This window comes from Orycteropus afer, unplaced genomic scaffold, assembly GCF_000298275.1.
Source record: "Orycteropus afer afer isolate SDZICR_OR568_19922 unplaced genomic scaffold, OryAfe1.0 scaffold00329, whole genome shotgun sequence".
NCBI lineage: Eukaryota > Metazoa > Chordata > Mammalia > Tubulidentata > Orycteropodidae > Orycteropus > Orycteropus afer.
In genome coordinates, this window is record NW_006921916.1 from 143387 (window position 1) to 162697 (window position 19311).

At 36.1% G+C, this 19311-nt stretch overlaps 1 protein-coding gene across 1 annotated transcript in view; it reads right to left on the minus strand.

Moving 5' to 3' along the window:
* Positions 1-477: 477 nt before the first annotated feature.
* The window catches only part of RB1CC1 (RB1 inducible coiled-coil 1), a 73734-nt gene continuing 54900 nt past the window's right edge, over positions 478-19311 (minus strand). The window contains exons 17-22 of the mRNA XM_007952203.2: positions 13182-13236; positions 10573-10620; positions 8458-8516; positions 6294-6430; positions 1706-1776; positions 478-555 (exon numbers count right to left, since the gene is read on the minus strand). Of these exons, the coding sequence (XP_007950394.1) occupies positions 478-555; positions 1706-1776; positions 6294-6430; positions 8458-8516; positions 10573-10620; positions 13182-13236 (448 nt within the window). The remainder of the gene's footprint in view (positions 556-1705; positions 1777-6293; positions 6431-8457; positions 8517-10572; positions 10621-13181; positions 13237-19311) is intronic.

The following is a 19311-nucleotide window of genomic DNA, read 5'->3' on the forward strand; positions in this document are numbered from 1 at the left end:
TTGCATGCAATAATACTCCTTTTTAAATAGTTTTGAAGAATTTATACATTTTATAAAGAAAGTGTTAAAGAGTGCAAGTATCTGATACTGGTTCACAAAAGGACAAATGCTGGTAATAATAACTAACATTTAACAACTAAGTTCAAGCTAATGTATATTAAACAGGCAATTAATATGGCTATTTATAAGCCACAATGCACAGGGTTCGCCCTTTGAAAAAATGAACTAGTTTGGTCCGCATTTCTAGAGTTTTCTGGGTAAAAATAAAAACAAAATCATTTTAATTAAGCCAGGAGTTTCAATAAATTTATTGTTCCTAAAATGCAGCCAGTTCAAAAGTCAATGTTGTACACCAATGAAGAGTATTGTCACACTGACTTTGTATAAAAAGATGGCCTGTTGATTTTGGAGTGATCAATGAGCACTGTAGGACAGATCAGAAAAATGTCACAGAATGTTATTAATTCCTTCTATAAGTTATACTTTCTTGTTCCAGGATACCGCTTTCACTCTATAAAATTTTGTCCCCAAAGGAACTTTGAATCGGTTTTGCGCCTAGAAAAGAAAGAAAATGTAATCAGTTAAATGACTAAGCCAAATTAAAGAAGTACCCTCCCATCATATTACTCATAGCTGGAATACTGGAGGAGTCTTTGTCAAATGACACAAAATCCACACCTGACCAGCTGAAATATTCTGAGGCACTATTATCAACAGAAGGAAAATCTGATTCTTGCTAAAGTATATGAATGTTAATACAAAGTGAATCTTATGTGACTACTTTAGGTTTCAAACAAATTCCACTAATACAGTTTTAAGTTATCTTAGTATTTTGCAAACTTAGGTCCAAAATAAGAGTGAAGCTGGGAAGAATGGATAGTAGATCTCACTAATTTCTGTGGCAATGGCATTACTACCAGGTATTTTTTGGTTATCAATTTTTTTTTTACATTATTGTACCTTAAGTGGGGGTACAGTATAAAAATAAAAATACATCAAGTCTACCTATAAAAAAAATTTCACCTTTAGTCACCAGTTGGGAGCTCTGGTGGCATAGTGCCTAAGGCATTTGACTGCCAATCAGAAGGCTGGCGGTTCAAACCCACCAGCTACTTCTTGGAAGGAAGGTTGGGCAATCTGCTTCCATAGTGATACTGCTTCAGAAATCCAAGGAGGGGGATGCCCTGGTAGTGAATTTGGTTTGGTTTGGTTTAGTCACCAGTTATGCACATCTCTTCTTTTGCATATGAAACACTAGTCAGAGAACATGAAATCCCTTATAGGGATGGATTGTTGCTAATTTATTCTGATGTCTACTGACAAGTAACATAAATACTTTAAAAACTGCTTGTTAAATTTCACTTTCATTAAATTTAAGCTCAAATTGAAGTGAGCTCAAAGGTCAAGCACTAGTAACAATTTTTAAGTATGATTTAAAAAAAAAAACAAAACAACTCATCGCCATCAAGTCAGATCCAACTCATAGCGACTGCTCCTTGGGTTTACAAGGCGGTATCACTACGGACGTAGACTGCCCAACCTTCCTTCCAAGGAGTGGATGGGTCTGAACCGCCAGCCTTCTGGTTAGCAGTCAAATGCCTTAGCTCTTCTATAATGTGATTGGCTCTTATAGAAGAGCTAATCAATATGATTAGCTCTTGTATAATTTCTAAGTTCATATTATATATGATGTCATTTGTTTTACCTTCTTGGCTTGACAGTATTCCTTTTCCATTACTTTTCCAAGTACCCAGGGTCTTCTAGATGCACCTGAAGCTGATTAATCAAATTGTTAATTTTGTTTTGAAAGTGAGGCTATTATTATTTATGTAAACATAATAGCCAGTGTGGAAACAGACTTCTGAGGTTCACATGAGACTTTTGAAAATGCTGAAATCAGTGAAGTATATACCAATTTATAAAAGAAAATAAAATTAATGTTAATTTGTAATGAGCATTACATGACTTTTACTACTTATTAACTAAATGCAGATGACACATCAAATCCTAGAACTAACAGAGTTCAAGAAATACTAACTTAAGTATAAATCATGAACAAAGAAATCCAGGAATCCCAAACTAACTCAACAGTGCCATCTACTGAAAGAACTAACAAAGATAATCTTTCCCATATCTGAAAACAAAATTATGTAGATAAATTGTATTTTCTAGGTTCAAAGTAAAGCACAATTATTTGGGAGTTAGTGTGTCAAATGAAAGTCCCCCAAAGTATGAAAAGCACATTTTACATATCTATATTCCACACTATCTGGCAAAGCATAATGAAGAGAGATAAAATCACACTGTGACTCATAGTGACATAGAACAGAAAAGAACCGTCCCATAAGATTTCCAAGGTTGTAATCTTTATGGAAGTAGATTGCCACATCCTTCTGCAGTAGAAAAGCTAGAGGGTTCAAACCAATGACCTTTCTTTTAGCAGCTAAGGGCTTAACCACTGAGTCACCAGGACTCCATATGAACAGAGTTGTTGTTGTTGTTGTTATGTGCTGTCGAGTCGGCCCCGACTCATAGCGACCCCTCCTTGGGTTTCCGAGGCAGTATCACTACGGAAGTAGGATTGCCCAACCTTCCTTCCGAGGAGTGGCTGGTGGGTTTGAACCGCCAGCCGTCTGGTTAGCAGGCAAGTGTCTTAGCCACTATGCTACCAGAGCTCCCATGAACAGAGTTAGTGCTCAGTAAATACTTAGTGAGGTTTAGGAATGAAAAAAGTTCAGAAGGGCTCTAATTGTATGAAAGGGAGATGGAAAATGTGGGAGGTGGTAAGATGAGAAGCTGAGTGAGTGACAAGCTAAGAGAGTTCATAGTTGTTCTCCTTTTAAATTTATAAGAGAAAGTTGCCATAATAAAGGTGATTCTAAAAGCATTTTGGTCCAACAAGGTATTCTGTTCAGGCTGATGCCTCTGACACTTCCAACAGAAACCATAACCAATCTTATCCCACAATAATATTTTGTTGTTGTTGCCATTGTTAGGTGATGGTGAGTAAGCTCTGCTCAGGGACCTAAGGTACAACAGAATGAATCACTGCCAGGTCCTGCACCATCCTCAATCTTTGCTATGGTTAAGAGAATCACTACATCTACTGAGTCAGTCCTTTCCTTTTTCACTGACCCTCGCTTTACCAAGTATGATATTCCTCTCCAAAGAATGGATCCTTGTGACAATATGACCAATGTAGGTGAAAGAAGTCTGGTCGTTCTCATTTCTAAGAAGCATTCTGGCCGTATTTCGTCTAACACAGATTTGTTCATTCTTCTGGCAGTCCTTGGTATATTTTTAGTATTCTTTGCTAACACAATTCAAATGCATCAGACCTTCTTTGTTCTTCCTTGTTACCTGTCCAGCTTTCACATGCATATGAGGCTACTGAAAATACCATGGCTTGGGTCAGGCCCACATTAGTCTTCAATGTGACATCTTTGCTCTTTCACACTTTAAAAAGTTTTTTTGCAAGGTATCTTCCCAGTGCAATACATCTTCTGATTTCCTGACTGTTTCCATGGGTGCTGACTGTGATACAAGTGAAATGAAATTCCTGACAATTTCGATCTTTTCTCCATTTATCACGATGTTGCTTATTGGTTCAGTTGTGTGGATTTTTGTTTTCTTGGAGCTCTGGTAGCATTAGTGGCTAAGACACTTGCCTGCTAACCAGACGGCTGGCGGTTCAAACCCACCAGCCACTCCTCGGAAGGAAGGTTGGGCAATCCTACTTCCGTAGTGATACTGCCTCGGAAACCCAAGGAGGGGTCGCTATGAGTCGGGGCCGACTCGACGGCAAACAACAACAACAACAACAACAATCTGTACCGAAGGCTCTATGAAGTCTTTCATCTTCATCAGTAAGTGCTGTAAGTCTTCTTCACTTTCAGCAAGCAAGGTGGTGTCATCTGCATATCACAGGTTGTTAATGAGTCTTCTTCCAATCCTGATGCCGCATTCTTCTTTATATAGGCCAGCTTCACGGATTATTTGCTCAGCATACAGATTGAGTAAGTATGCTGAAAGGATACAACCTTGATGCCCACCTTTCCTGATTTTAAGCCCTTGTTCTGCTAACCAAAAGGTCAGCAGTTCAAATCTGCCCTTGTTCTATTTTAAAAAAACTGCCTCTTTGTCTATGGACAGGCTCCTCATGAGCACAATTAAGCATTCTGGAATTTCCTTTCTTGGCTATGTTATCCATAATCACAGTCAAATGTCTCTGCATAGTCAATAAAACACAGGTAAACATCTTTCTGGTATTCTTTGCATTCAGCCAAGACCCATCTGAAAACAGCAATGCTAAGCCTTGTTCCACACCCTCTTCTGAATCTAGCTTGAATTTCTAGCAATTCTCTGTAAATATACTGCTGCAACCATTTCTGAAATTATCTTCAACAAAATTTTATTTATGTGTGTTATCAATAATATGGTTCAGTAATTTCCATATTCTCTTGCATCACCTTTCTTTGGAGTGAGCATAAATATGGATCTCTTCCAGTTGGTTAGCCAAGTTATCTGTCTTCCAAGAAATGAGCAAACTCCTCTAGCACTGCATCCGTTTGTTCAAACATCTCAATGGGTAGTCCATCAATTGCTTGGAGCCTTGTTTTTTTGCCAATTTCTTCAGTGTAATTTGGACTTCTTCCTTCATTATCATTGGTTCTTGATCATATGTTACCTCCTGAAATGGCTGAACATTGATCGATCCTTTTTCTTACAGTGATTCTGTGTATTCCTTTCATCTTTTGATACTTCCTGTATCATTCATTGTTTTGCCCACATAATCCTTCAGTATTGCAACTCTAGGTTGGAATTTTTCTTCAGTTCTTTAACCTTGAGAAATGCTGAGTGTGTTCTTCCCTTTCAGTTTTCTACATCCAGGTCTTTGCACGTTTCATTATAATACTTTACACTTTGTCTTCTCAAGGTTCCTTTTGAAATTTAGCATTTAGCCCTTTTATTTCGCTTTTTCCATTCACTTTAGCTACTCTCCATTCAAGAGAAGTGAGAGTAAAAATATTTTAGCAAGATATAAATACAAGATATCATGATTAAATAATTTTTTCATGTTAGAACTAAATATATAAAGATACTATGACATGATAGATAAAAGCCTTTGGATGAGGGGATACAGAAAATACTCTCGACAGCGAAACAGTACTTCACAGCCAATTCATAATGACTGAAAGGAATCATATAAACTTAAGTGTTTGCCTAATACTTGGGAAGTAATGTATTCAGTTATAAGTTTCATTATCACAGGCATAAAAACATCCTGGTAATCCACACACTCTGAAGGCAACACTATAACATGTTTAGCCCTCTCTAAACTGGGATCCTCTGGTCTGAGTTCCTTAAAGGGAAAAAAAAAAAAGAGTTTCATGGTTAAGTAAGACTGTTAAGTAAATCTGTAAAATGACAATGTGCATTGTAAATGTCTAAGAGTATGCAGCGTTTCCCAAATTTAAACACTGAACTCTTTTTTTTTCCCCCCTCCAGATATTCTATTCTATTCTCTTTTAACTCTCAAAAGTCATGTTCAAGGAAGAGAGTTTGAGAAACACTGACATTTATAAGTGAACACCTAAGTTATCCTGTGGGGTTTCAAGTCTGATAATGGTCTATGAAGGAGCTCTGGTAGCGTAGTGCCTAAGGCACTTGACTGCTAACCAGAAGGCTGGTGGTTCAAACCCACCAACCACTCCTCGGAAGGAAAGTTGAGCAATCTACTTCCAATACTGCCTTGGAAACCCAAGGCGGGGTTGCTATGAGTCGGGTCTGGCTCGATGACACATAACAACAACAACAACAATGGTTTATGACACCAATTACTATGATTCTCCCTGAACGCTTTAAAATCTGAAGAAATACATAATAGACATTTATATTTAACATATTTAAATGAAGCTTACTTCTACTGAAGACAAAATACAATTACTGACTACTTTATTGAAAATCAAAGTAGGAACACAGGATAATAAATAGGATGGAAAGAACATCTTAAAGTTTATTAAGAGAACAAATAATTTTTGACTTAATATAAACTGTGCTACTACTAGGGTATGAAACATCTGAATAAACTACATATTCTCATCAATACATCCATTCCAAGAACTGTATACCCTTAATTTTCAAATGCTGATAGAATCAAAACATGGATAATGCAGATTTTACATAAAAAATGAAACAAAAGAGATTAAGAAGCATTTCCTGTTGATTACTTAATTCTGATACAATTAGACAACAAGAAGGTTTAATATTTTAGTTATGAAGGTGATACTTACCACCCTCACCTGGTTTGAGATCCAGGCCAGGTAGAGACTCTGAATGCAGAAAGTATAAGGTAGGACTAACAGTAAATAATACATAATTGTCGTGACGTTCATCTAGGATGATGAGTACCAAATCTCCCACCTGAAAACTGAATAAAACAATGTTATTTTATTACATAGAAGTGACTATTACTCTATTCTGGAAACTTAAGTAAATATTCTGCAGTGTTCAACAACTATATGTGAAAAAATCAAACCCACTGCCATTGAGTCGATTCTGACTCAAAGCAACCTTACAGGACAGAGTAAGAATGGCCTCCATGGAGTTTCCAAGGCTGAAAATCTATGGAAGCAAACTGTCTCATCTTCCTCCTGTGGAGTGTCTGGTGGATTTGAACTGCTGACCTTTTGGTTAGCAGACAAATGCTTTAACCTCTATGCCACCAGAGATCCTTATTCAAACATAGTCAAGTATTAATGCAATATTCAATTTTATATTTACATGATCTTCTTTTTTGTACTCTGTACAACTTCCTAATTGAAGTGCTAGACATGCACAACAGCTGTTCAAAGGATGATACTACCAACTGTCAGAAACCAAGTTTCCAGAAGCAAATTTCCAATATTTAACATTTGAAAAGAGACAAAAAGAAAAACACCTGTTTGGATGAGGGGGAACATAAGCACCTATCATACTTCATCTAATCATAAGAAGATTATAGTCCTAGTCTTTTGTTTCACAGCAAGAAACAATGAGACTTCATTCAGAGACAGCAAAGTTATTTATAGTCACCGTGGCAAAGAAAGAAATGGAACACACTTCTTCAGTACTTGAGTGCTCTTAGACATAAAAAAGAAAGCAATTGAGCTTCTTGGGTTCTAAACAAGATAGTGGTTATCACTGGTTAGAGTATAGGCCAGAAAGAAAGAAGTAGGTACAACTGCTTACATACTGTAAGTGGTGTCTCCTGTCTCTTCAGTGCCTTTAGAAATGTGATCAAAACATATTCAACAGGCCGTGAAAGTTAATCTTAGATTTCTTAGTTGTCAAGATCATTTAATTCAGTAGGTCCTATACCTGATAAATCATCACATCAAAGGCAGTTGGGGAAGCTTTTAAAAGAGAACAGTCTGATATTCATTGATTACCCTACAAATACTTATAGCCCACCGACTTACTATGTGGCAGGCAACTGTTCTGGCTGAATATTAGAACATGTTATCTTAAAAAGGATAGACGGGGATTCTCTGAAGCAGTGCCATTTAAGCTCATCTCTTTCTCTAATCTCTAAAAGACCACAGACTACTTATTCATTAACATACAGCTGGTAAAGACCAATACCACCCAACTAAAACAAAAAAACTCTTGCCATTGAGTTGATTCAGACTCATTGTGACCCCCTCTGGGTTTCCACGGCAGTAAATCTTTATGGAAGTAGATTGCCCAGTTTTCCTCCAAGGAGTGGCTGGTGGGTTTGAATCGCCAGCCTTCTGGTTAGCAGTACCTTAGTACGCCACCAGAGCTCCTTGGATACCACCCAGCCCTTTCAAATTACTCAGAGAAGATAAAATTACAACAATATGTCAAAGGTTTACTGACTATGAGGTATCTTACCACAAAAAATTTGTTGTTGTTGTTGTTATGTGCCATCAAATTCATAACTTAAATTTACTAATAGCACAGTGCCTAAGGCACTTGACTGCTAACCAGAAGGCTGGTGGTTCAAAACCACCAGCCACTCCTTGGAGGGAAGGTTGGGCAATGTATTTCCGTAGTGATACCGCCTCGGAAACCCAAGGAGGGGTCACTTTGAGTCAGGGCTGACTCAACAGCACATAACAACAACACAGCAGTTGAATAATAGTTAAACTTCTTGGGCCAGACTAACTCATAGTAATCTTGTTCTTTGGCCTGAGTTATTTGAAACGAGAGTCTTTGGAACAATTTGGGGAGGGGGAAAAAAAAAAGCATTGTTAACATTGGTCCCTTTTCTTTACCTGACATAATGGATGACAAAATTAACTGAACTAAGTATTTTTTCAAACTCTTTACATTATTTATAATAGGTGTTGACTAAAATTTTTTCATTTCAAAATTTTCTTAATCGATAAGTAAATATTTTTAATTGTACTTTTTTTCATACAAGAAAATCCTAAATATAAATAAAATACTTACTCTCGAATAGCTATTTTTTCAGAATGCCTTGAAGATACTGAAGACATGCTCTGAGACAGCTTGAAAAAAAAGTATATAAAATATATAATTAATATATAGTTAAATTTTCACTAAAAAAAATGTATATAAAATTAGAGTACCCTAAGAACTATTAGTATTAGGTCCATGCTTAAAACATTTCCTTTGAAAATGTTACACATATTTAAGGCTGTGTCCTAGCTTTTGAAAGTCCAAACTTACATTTATTATTTATTTTTCATTAACTTAATTCTATTACTTCCAAAATTAGTTTCACTTGACAAATATATCTACCTTTTCACTTGTGTTAAGAAAAGTTGGTCACATTTAATTTACAATTACAAATTTAATCTATAAAAATCAAATACCACAGAAAGAGAGACAGAAATTTTTAAAGAATTGTAAAACTCTAGCACACTGATTTTCAAATCTTTTCTCTGGTAGAAAAAACTTCTTTAATAAATATCACTCAGAAGCCCAGTATCTAAATAGGAATAGCAAACAGAACAACACTGATCTGGTTGAAATGTGGGCTGGTAATTTTGCTTCTCTCTTATCCTTCAACTCAACTCCTGAGATACCTCAGTATTAAAAAAAAAAAAAGAAAAAAAAATTATTTTGTGCAATCATTAAATAATAAAAGATCTGATGGGTCATCTGTTTCCTTGGCTGCTGATGTGAGTACAACAATTAGTACATGCTAACTGATTAGCTGTTATCTTAGCTCAGCCAAGACAGCTGTTCTTCAAACAGGTATTAATCCACTATCCTCATAACATCAAGCAAAGCATGGGCACTTGTTACAAAGAATTGGGGCCTACAAGGATGGCAAGAATGTGAGCCCAATGCATAGTTATACAAAGCAAGGACATAAAAAACAATGAATAGAAAGGCCTAAAAAGTAAAGAGCAAATGATTATGAAGACCATACAAAAAATGATCTGTGGACTGTCAGTTAAGACAAGTTTGACTATATTCTACTCAAATTATTTATTTAGTTAAAAAGTGAACTTCAGAATTTTTCATATACTATTAGAAATAAGGATTTAGATCTCAGGAAAGATTGAATTCAGAAGTTAATTTATATGAAAATATGATTCATATTTAAATGATTTACATTCTCTCTGAGTAGGAACCAGATACTCTTTGGATTCATTTATAAATAATTATCTAGTATCTACTATGTATTCATTAGTGTTTTAGATGTTAGGGACAAACAGTGAACAAAATTGACAAAAATTCTTGCCAAATACAGCTTATATACTACTGAGGATAATGCATAAAACACGTAAGTGATGCCTGAAATAGGCAGTTCTGCTAAATCTTTTGGAGAAACTGTTTTCTCTACTTATGAACAGCAATAAGCCTTAATTAAGACTGTGTTGGAGATAAATTAATGGTTAACAGTCTAATCATTGTGAATTAATGATGTTTAAGGTAAGAAAGAGATACAATGTAATGCAGCTGCTTCATAGTAAGAAATTTCACTTTTTAAAAAGCTTAGTAAGTTGTTCAAAAGCATTGAACACAAGCCTTAAATTGGATTTTTAAACTCGTGCTATTTCCATGTAAGCAGCATTTAGCAGAAATTGAACAATCATTAATTGCTTAATTAAAACAATTATCATTGACTGTAAAACATGAGTTAGACATTGAAATAACTGGTTAAATTCACAGGTCAGAGAAGCCAAGGTAATTCAGAAGACCACATGGGTTCCTATGTCTTTCACACAACTTCAATTAAAAAAAGGAAAAAGTAACTCAAGATTCGTAAGATTGTAGTAGTTTTGCTACTTTTAAAATTGTCTCAGTAAGTTAGTTCATGTGGCAGGAATTAAATATTTTTCTGACTGAAACACATTTTCCTATCATACCAAGGAAAAAGTCTGAATTTCAGGTGAGAGCCCTGACTTGACTTCCTAACTCTAGGTATCAATCAATAGTCATCAGTGACCAGCAAGGTTCAACAAAGACTACTGGAAGTAAGTTCATCAAGGCATACACTTCTCTGACAATGTATCTTTATAATAAAAAAACAATTCAAGTAATTTTAAAATGTTAAGATTAATTTGGTAAGAAAAAAAAAAAAAAACTTACAAGTCTTTGATTTAACCGCTTGTTTTCCTCTTCTTTCAATTGCAATGTCTGGGGGGGGGCGGGTTAAGGGTTGGGAAGGAAACAAATCTGGTTTATCCTAATAGTTACTCAAATAAATCTATACAGAATGATAACTATCAGACTAATGATTGGTTTTTCTAGTAGGAAATGATAATGGTGATATTATTTTCCATGAACCCTTTTCAACTTTTAATTCCTGGCTTAAATGATAATCAAGCCAAAGTGGAATCTAATAGGTAGATGCCTGAGATCTATCTCTAAAGGCCCTGTTTTAGTGGGTCTGGTCTAAGACTAAGAAATTTACATTTATAACATACATCTCAGGTGATTCTAATGTAGGAAGTCCCACAACCTTTAAGTATAAACAAAACATGCTGCATTTCATTAAAGCTATGCAATTTTAAATTTAGATATGTATTAAGTTTATAGATACTGTTGAATAAACATCATTGAAAACCTTCAATTCCTTAAGGAACAAAAGTTGGTCTAAGAACAAAGATTCAACAAATGTGTACAAAAATTAGATCTTACTTGATAGTGTAACAAAGGGAAAGCTCTTATGGAAAATTTTCTCCTGCTCATTTCAAATGAACATTTATTTTAAAAAAATAATTATCTTCTTACCATTATTTATTATTAATATTACTGGTCATTACTATGCTGAATTTGTTTTTTAAATTAATATTTTATAAATATTTTTTTTTTATGAAGGCTTACACAGCTGTATAGATTCCCATTCAACAATTTCTATACAAGTTGTTTAATGACATTGGTTACATTTTTCATAATGAGTGAACATTTTCACTATTTACATTCTGGCCATTCCTCTTCTGTTTATCTAGTTTACCTGCCCTCTTACATTCTCACCTTTGTTTTAAAGTAATTGTTGACCATTTGTTCTCACATGAGTAATTTTTTAAAGGAACATAGTACTTACAGCTGGTATTATTTTTTGAGCCAATTTGTCATTTAGCTACAAGGTGGGCTCCGGGTTCCAGATTTGAAGAGTATTTCAGGACAGTATCTCAGGGAATTGTTTAGTATCAATCAGGCCAGTAGGTCTTTTTTTTTTTCTTTTAAAGGAATTTGAAGTTCTGTTTCACATTTTTCTCCCATTCTATCAAGGTCCTTCTATCACGGCCTTGATTAGAACAGTTGGTAGTGGCAGCTGGGCACCATCTAGTACTTCTGGTCTTAGGGTAGAAGAGGCTGTGGTTTGTGTAGCCAATTTGTCCTAAGACTAATTTCTTCCTTAAGTCTTTGGTTTTCATCTTTCTCTTTTGTTCCAGACCAGAAGAGACCAACAATTGTATCTCACATGGCTGTTCACAAACTTTTAAGACCCCACACACAACAGGCATATCTCATTTTACTGTGCATCACTTTATTTGCATTTTGAACATAGTGCCTTTTTTTCTTTTAATTTACAAATTGAAGTTCTGGGGCATCTTTGCATTGAACAAGTCTATTAGCACTGTTTTTCCAACAATATGTGCTCACTTGGTGTCTCTGTGCTAACATTTTGGTGATTCTCACAATATTTCAAATTTTTTCATAATGCTATTGTACACTTAATAGACTACAAAACAATTTAAATATAACTTTTATATGGACTAGAAAAACAAAAAAAATCATGTGACTTGCTTTATTTGCTTTATTGTGGCAGTCTGGAACTGAACTTGCAGTATCTCCAAGATAAGCCTATATTCACCAGGATGCAGAACAAAACTGTATGAACTATTATGACACCTGACTGAGATGTCCCATAGGACTATAGTCCTAATCCTTTATACCCAGAAATACAACCCTGCAAGGTGTTTGGTTATTTCAAGAAGTATCAGTTAACTGTACAACCCATGAGCTTTATTATATGTAATGAATATATGTGTATACAGTCATGTAGATGCATATGTATACATCTATATATACATCTATATTTATACATGTCTACATCCATACACATACCCACACATGTATTTTTTGGTTTTTGCTGTTGTTTCAAAATTATATATGCCATGGCAATTACCAACAGGTTCTCTTTCCTTGTGCATTTTAGTGACATCATTTATCTTTGTCAACCTGTTTATACTTCACTTTCATATGATGTTACCTTTCCCATCATCAAAAATAACAAGTGTCTATTACATAGGGTGAATGCCCCTCTCTACTCCTTTCCATTGTTTATTCTTATTGCCAACTTTCCAAAAATGTGTATTTCATTTTTTAAACAATAAAAACTCTTCTTTTTAATATTCTCCTATATTCTGAACTGATAACGAAGAAAACAAATTTTCTACATAATAGAATATTATTCTACTGAGTAAAGACTAGGAACCTTTTTCTGTGATACAGAGTTCATTAACTGTTAAGCATGACAAATGAGAGGCCCAAAATATTATTGCAAATCGTTTAGCTGCCTGAAATCACAAAATGGTAAGATTTCTCAAACTTTAATCATACAATAACAGATAAGACAGAGTTAGTTTATAAGCAGAAATAGTCTAATAAAGTATGTTTTCAGAATTAAGTTTAACTGCATCCCCAAAGTGAATATATTAAACATTGTTATTTCAAGAAAATTTACTTACTCGTTCTAACAGCATTATCCTCTGTTTTTCTTCAGACAACATATGGATATTTTCTCTAAAAGTAAGAGAATGGTTTACTTATTTTTAACCTTAATTTTGATGTAATAGCATTTATGAGGAAAGACTACAGATCTTTTTTTTAAAATTAAACATTTAAGATATCTGTAATTTTTTTGCAAATAAGGTGAAATATACAGCTAACCATTCTCCCTCTAAATACACACACACACAAGGAAATCAATTACAAATGTAACACTCTGAAGAGTCCATTCTTTTCCAAATCAACTTAAAATGCCATATATAAATTTCCACATACCGATGGGTTTGTTTCCTGTGGCTATACCAATAATATTCCAAACAGTAATACTTTATGTGAATTGTACACCTGGTAGAACACATCCTTATTCTCTTTCTCAAAATGTTATTGTTCTGATTACCTAGCACCACTCTAACAGAAGATAGATACCACAAATGGGATGACTTGAACAAACAGGAGTTTATTCTCTTACAGTTTTGAGGCTTTAAGTCTGAATTCAAAGTGCCAGGCACTAGGGGCTGGGTAAAAGCCCCTCAACCTTGGGCTTCAGCTCTGCCTCCTGCTCCTGGCCCACTGAAGCTAGAGGCTTTTCTTCACTCAGTCAGCGGCTGGCTGCTGAGATTGACCATCCCAAGGTTGACAGGTAAAAAGGCACAGTCTCAATGTTAGCAAACCACACGGCAGGTCACTGATTCAATTCCATTCAAAGTCCCAAGGTGGGCAGAGCATGGCAGGCTGCTGAACAACGACACAGCTACATGCAGGGTTCAAGTGTGCCGTAAGCTAGAGACCATTTTCAAAGCTCTTTCTTATATACGGGAAGCAGACCACATACCAAAGCAGCTACTCAGCTGCTCCAATAGACTCTACCATGGAGCTAATTACCAATCTCACCATGGGGAATAACTACATTCAGCTGCCCAGCCACTCAACCAGGCGCAGCAAAGCTGACACACAAACTTAACCACCACAGTTATCAACTACTTTTGTACATTTATTTTTCTACCTGAATTTATCATTAAACTTACCAATTCTTACCTAACTTATCCCGTTTAGATTTTAATTGGGCTTATTGTTGTTGTTGTTACGCGCCATCGAGTCGGACCAGACTCATAGCAACCCCTCCTTGGGTTTCCGAGGTGGTATCACTACGGAAGTAAATTGCCAACCTTCTTTCCGATTAAGTGGGTTTATGTTAAATCTAAAACAACTCTAGTGAGAAAATACTATCTTTACATTATTGTATTTCTATTATGCTCTGTAGACAAATTAAGTAAGTTCTCCTTGTACTTTACTTAGATTTTATGAAAAAAAAATTTAACAATTAAGCAGTGAATTGCTATTTCTACATCTATTGAGATGATCATATTTTATCCTTTTCTTGTAATCTGTGAACACAGTGAACTACATCATAAGATAGTCTAATGTTTAACTTTTATTACTGCTTTCCTGAAATACTGTTAAGTCTACAATGCCTTAACATTCCATTGTATTTGATATGTTAGAATTGTCTTTAGGATTTTTTGCATCAACATTCACAAGTTGAGATTAACTACATCCTAGCCATTTGGTTATGTCTGTCCCTTCCTTTGCATTCCATATGCTTATCTGTACATGGATAAAGTAAAACAGCATTTACTTTATCTTCACTCAATTGCTTTTATTATTTTTATCTCCTAAAAAATATATTTGAGGCTATAATTACCATCTTGACTATATTCTTCAGGTTTTGATTATTTTGTTTAGTGCTGATTAACTTTATTTCCATTTCTGTATCATCTTTAATCCTAAATAGGAGTTACTCAAATTTCCAGATTTATGGACTCCTACTTTTGTTGTTAATTTTTAATATCGTTCCTATAGATTTAGTGGCCCGAATTATATCACTATTTGGAATTTCGACACTTTCTTTGTGGTTTGGTATATAGATGATTTTCTTAACAGTTCTATTAGATTAAAACTGTTACCAAATACCACTTATTCTATTTCTCTATTGCTATATTTATTTAGTTTCTTGTTGTTTCCAGAAACATTCTAACTATGGGTTAGGATAAATCCTAACTATAAAACTAAAACCAAACCAAACACTGCCTTCGAGGTGAATCCAACTCATAGCGACCCCTCGTCAGGTTTCCAAGGTGGATCTCTATGGAAGTAGACTGCCCAAACTTCCTCCTGAGGAGTGACTGGTGGGTTTGAACTAACAGCCTTCTGGTTAGTAGTCAAATGCTTTAGGCACTATGCCATCAGAGGTCTGGAAATTTCATATTCTATATTTAATCTTTTTTTGATACATACATAATTTATTAAAATCACATTTTTAAGCAACTACAAATTAGCAACTAACAGCTTTTTGGTGACCTATGATTTTTTTTATCCCTCTTTAGCTTTTTAAAACCCTTTTACCTTGAAATCTAGGTTTGACGGTAACACAGATAAGCAGTAAATATTGTGTTCCTTGTTATTTGCCTCATACATTTTTTCAATCCCATTATTTTAAACTTTTGGTATCATTTTGCTTGTACCAGGTGCCTCTCTTATACATAGTGTGTGGCTGAATAGCTATGTCCACCATCTCCAGAGGTTTTGTTGTAATGGAGGTCAGTTTACCTCATTCACATTTATTTGGACTAATTTCTGTCATTTATGTTATGTCTTCTCATTACCATCTGTGGGGAAAAGAATTTAACTGTACCCCAAAATTTTGATCTTTTTCCCTGGATCCTAACAGATAATTCCTAAAGCCTTGTAATTTCCCCAGTGACTGAACCATCTTTATTATTTATAAGGGTCCCAGATCTCACCTACCTTATATTTTACGCTAACAACACGACTAAAATAGGTGCTGGTCAGGCCAGAGAGACCAAGGGATAATTAGCCCTCCTCCAGGGAGGAGCGGAAGATTCAGTCAATTATGCCTATGTGACGAAGGCCTTAATAAAGGCTATGAAGATGAAAGCTTCAGGGGCCTTCCTGCTTGGTGAAAGACACTGATACATGTGGGGAAGTAGCACACCCTTTGATACACAGAACATTAGCAATGGAATTCCTTCCAGACCTGACCTTCATTTGTATCCTTTTTTGTAACAGAACTGTAATCTTAAGTATACTGTTGTCCACGAGCTCTGTGAATTGTTCCAGCAAATTATCAAGTCAGGGGAATAGTGGAGGACAGCAGGTTAGAGTGAGTGGAATCATGGGATAAGGCAGTATACTGAGAGGGTAGAGGTAACACCAAAATGTGTAGCCAGTAGGTCAGAAGTGAAAAGCCAGGTGGTGCAGTGGTTAAGCATTAGGCTACTAACCACAAGGTTAGCAATTCAAACCCATCAGCTGCTCTGTGGGAAAAAGCTGTGACAGTCTGCTTCCATAAAAATTACTGCCTTGGAAACCATATAGAGCAGTTCTAATGCCATCCTATAGAGTCTCCATGAGTCTGAATTGACTATGGTAATGGTTTTGTTTTTCAGATCACAAGTTACAGGGAACCCTTAGGATCCCTGAGTTTGTGGCTGGCATGTGAAGTCCAGAGCAGTTCTGGCAGTCTAAGGAACTGTGACCTTTAACTTGTGAGATCTGATCTAGCTCTGATGGTTAGGATATCAAAGAAAGAAATACTGCACATGCAGCTGATGTCAGAATAGAACAAAGGGGAACAGAAATGATAATAAACATATTTGGATTGATCAATATATTATGTATCAGACAATAGGGATTTGATTTCTAAACATCATATTTCTATATGTACGCCTTGCCTGCTCTTTTAAATTAACATTTTATTCATTCTATTTTCCTTACCAGTTTGAACATTTAGCATTTTGCTTCTACACATATTATTTTAGCATACATTCTTTTGTTGTTTAAATTTTATTGTGATTTGGATGAAAGTTTACAGAACAAATTTATCTTCCACACAGCACTTCACATATACTTTGTCTCATGATATTGACTGTAATTTCCCACCATGCAACAGCTCTCCTCCCACTACCTCCCCATAGCCACCTCTTCCCTGCATCCTTCCCTCCCATGCACTCCTCCCCCCACCCCGAGCTTTCACCCTGTGCATATACAGTCCTTCTATTCTCCCATGACTGATCTCCCCAAGGAGTGCATCTACCTAATGTAAATGTTCATATGCCTTATATGCCTGTCTTTTCTTTGGCTAGAAGCCATAGGAGTGGATACAATTCTAGACCTGAAGGGCAGCTAGGGGCCATAGTCTCAGGGGTTTCACCAGACCCTATCATAAACCTGGTCCCATTTTTTTTCATTTTTATGATTTTGACTTTTGTTCCACATTGTTCTGCCACTCTATCCAGGATCGCCTGCACAGATCCCTGTCCAAGTGGTTGAAAGTGGTAGTCGGGTACCATCTAGTTCTTCTGGTCTCATAGTCATACAGGCTGAGGATCGTATGGTGTACCAGTCGCTTGGACTAATTACTTCCATGCATCTTTGGTTTTCTTCATCCTTCTTTGCTCTGGACAAGGAGAGACCCATCATTGCATCTAGATGGCTGCTTGCAAGCTTTTAAGATCCCAGTCGCTACTCACCAAAGTAGGATGAGGAACAATGTTTTTGCATAGTATGTTATGCCAAGTGAGCTTGACGGCCCTTGCAACCATGGTCCTGAGCCCACAGGTCCAACTACTTGCTCCCTCCAGGTAGCTGGCTGTGGCCAAGAAGTGACTACAACCTTGTCCCTTGTCAACTCTACTATATACCTGGAAATTCTTACAGAACATACAAATACACATGTAGAAACACTGTCTGCCAACCCCATACATGGTCACAGACACACTCCCCCCTGCACAGACATACCTCGTCATTCAGCCTGTCTATCAATCATCTATCAATATTTGCCATGACCGACAACACAGTACTGTATGAGCAAAAGGGTTCATCTTTGTTGTCTATACCTCCCATGCACCTCTCTCTGTTTTCCTCTTCCTCAATGGTACCGTGTTGATCACTCACATTTGGTACATTGTCCTTCCCTTCACCCAAATCAATACTTCTCTCTACCTACCAAGCAGTGTTTCCTCTTGTCCCCTCCAATCCCTGATAACCAACAAAGAAAAGTTTCCTTCCATATACAAAACTTTTCTTGACACTTTACAATAATGAATTATACTACATTTGTCCTTCTGTGATTGACTTAGTTCACTCAGCATAATGTCCTCCAAGTTCATCTATGTTATGCAGGGTTTTTCAGATTCTATGTTATTCTTTAGCATTGCATAGTATACCATTGTGTGTATGTACCAGTTTGGTTATCCATTCTTCTGTTGATGGGCACCTAGGTTGTTTCCATCTTTTTGTTATTATAAATAGTGCTACTTTCAGCATACATTCTTAAACTCTGTATCTTTGTAAATCTGACGTTAACTAGTTTTTGTACCCTTTTCTTTGAACTATACCAAACCAAAGGAGCTTTGATGGCATAGTGCCTAAGGCATCTGACTGCTAACCAGAAGGCTGGCGGTTCAAACCCACCAGCCACTCCTCAGAAGGAAGGTTGGGCAATCTACTTCTGTAGTGATATCACTTCAGAAACCCAAGAAGGAGTCACTATGAGTTGTATCCAACTCGATGGCAGTGAGTTTGGTTTTTTGGTACACCAAACCAAACCAAACACACTGCCATCAAGTAGATTCCAACACTGGGTTTCTAAGGTGGCTGGTACATCTGAACCACCAATCTTCTGGTTAATAGTCAAATGCCTTGGGCAATGCAACACCACAGCTCCTTGAATCATACAGGAACTTAAATACATTTTACTTTTCAAAAAACTCCTCAGTCCTACGTTTCCCCACAATCCAAATGGATCTATTATTTATAATTATTCATTACTACAGCAATGTACTGTAAATAAATAAAAATGGCACACCACAACTACAGTAATCCTTACTCTGGTATCTAAGGAAAATTTTGATACATATATGTGTAGAATTGGGAGTTCTGGTAGCGTAGTCCTTAAGGCACTTGAATGCTAACCAGAAGGCTGGTGGTTCAAACTGACTAGCCACTCTTCAGAAAGAAGATTAGGCAATCTATTTCCGTAGTGATACTGCCTCAGGAAACCCAAGGAGG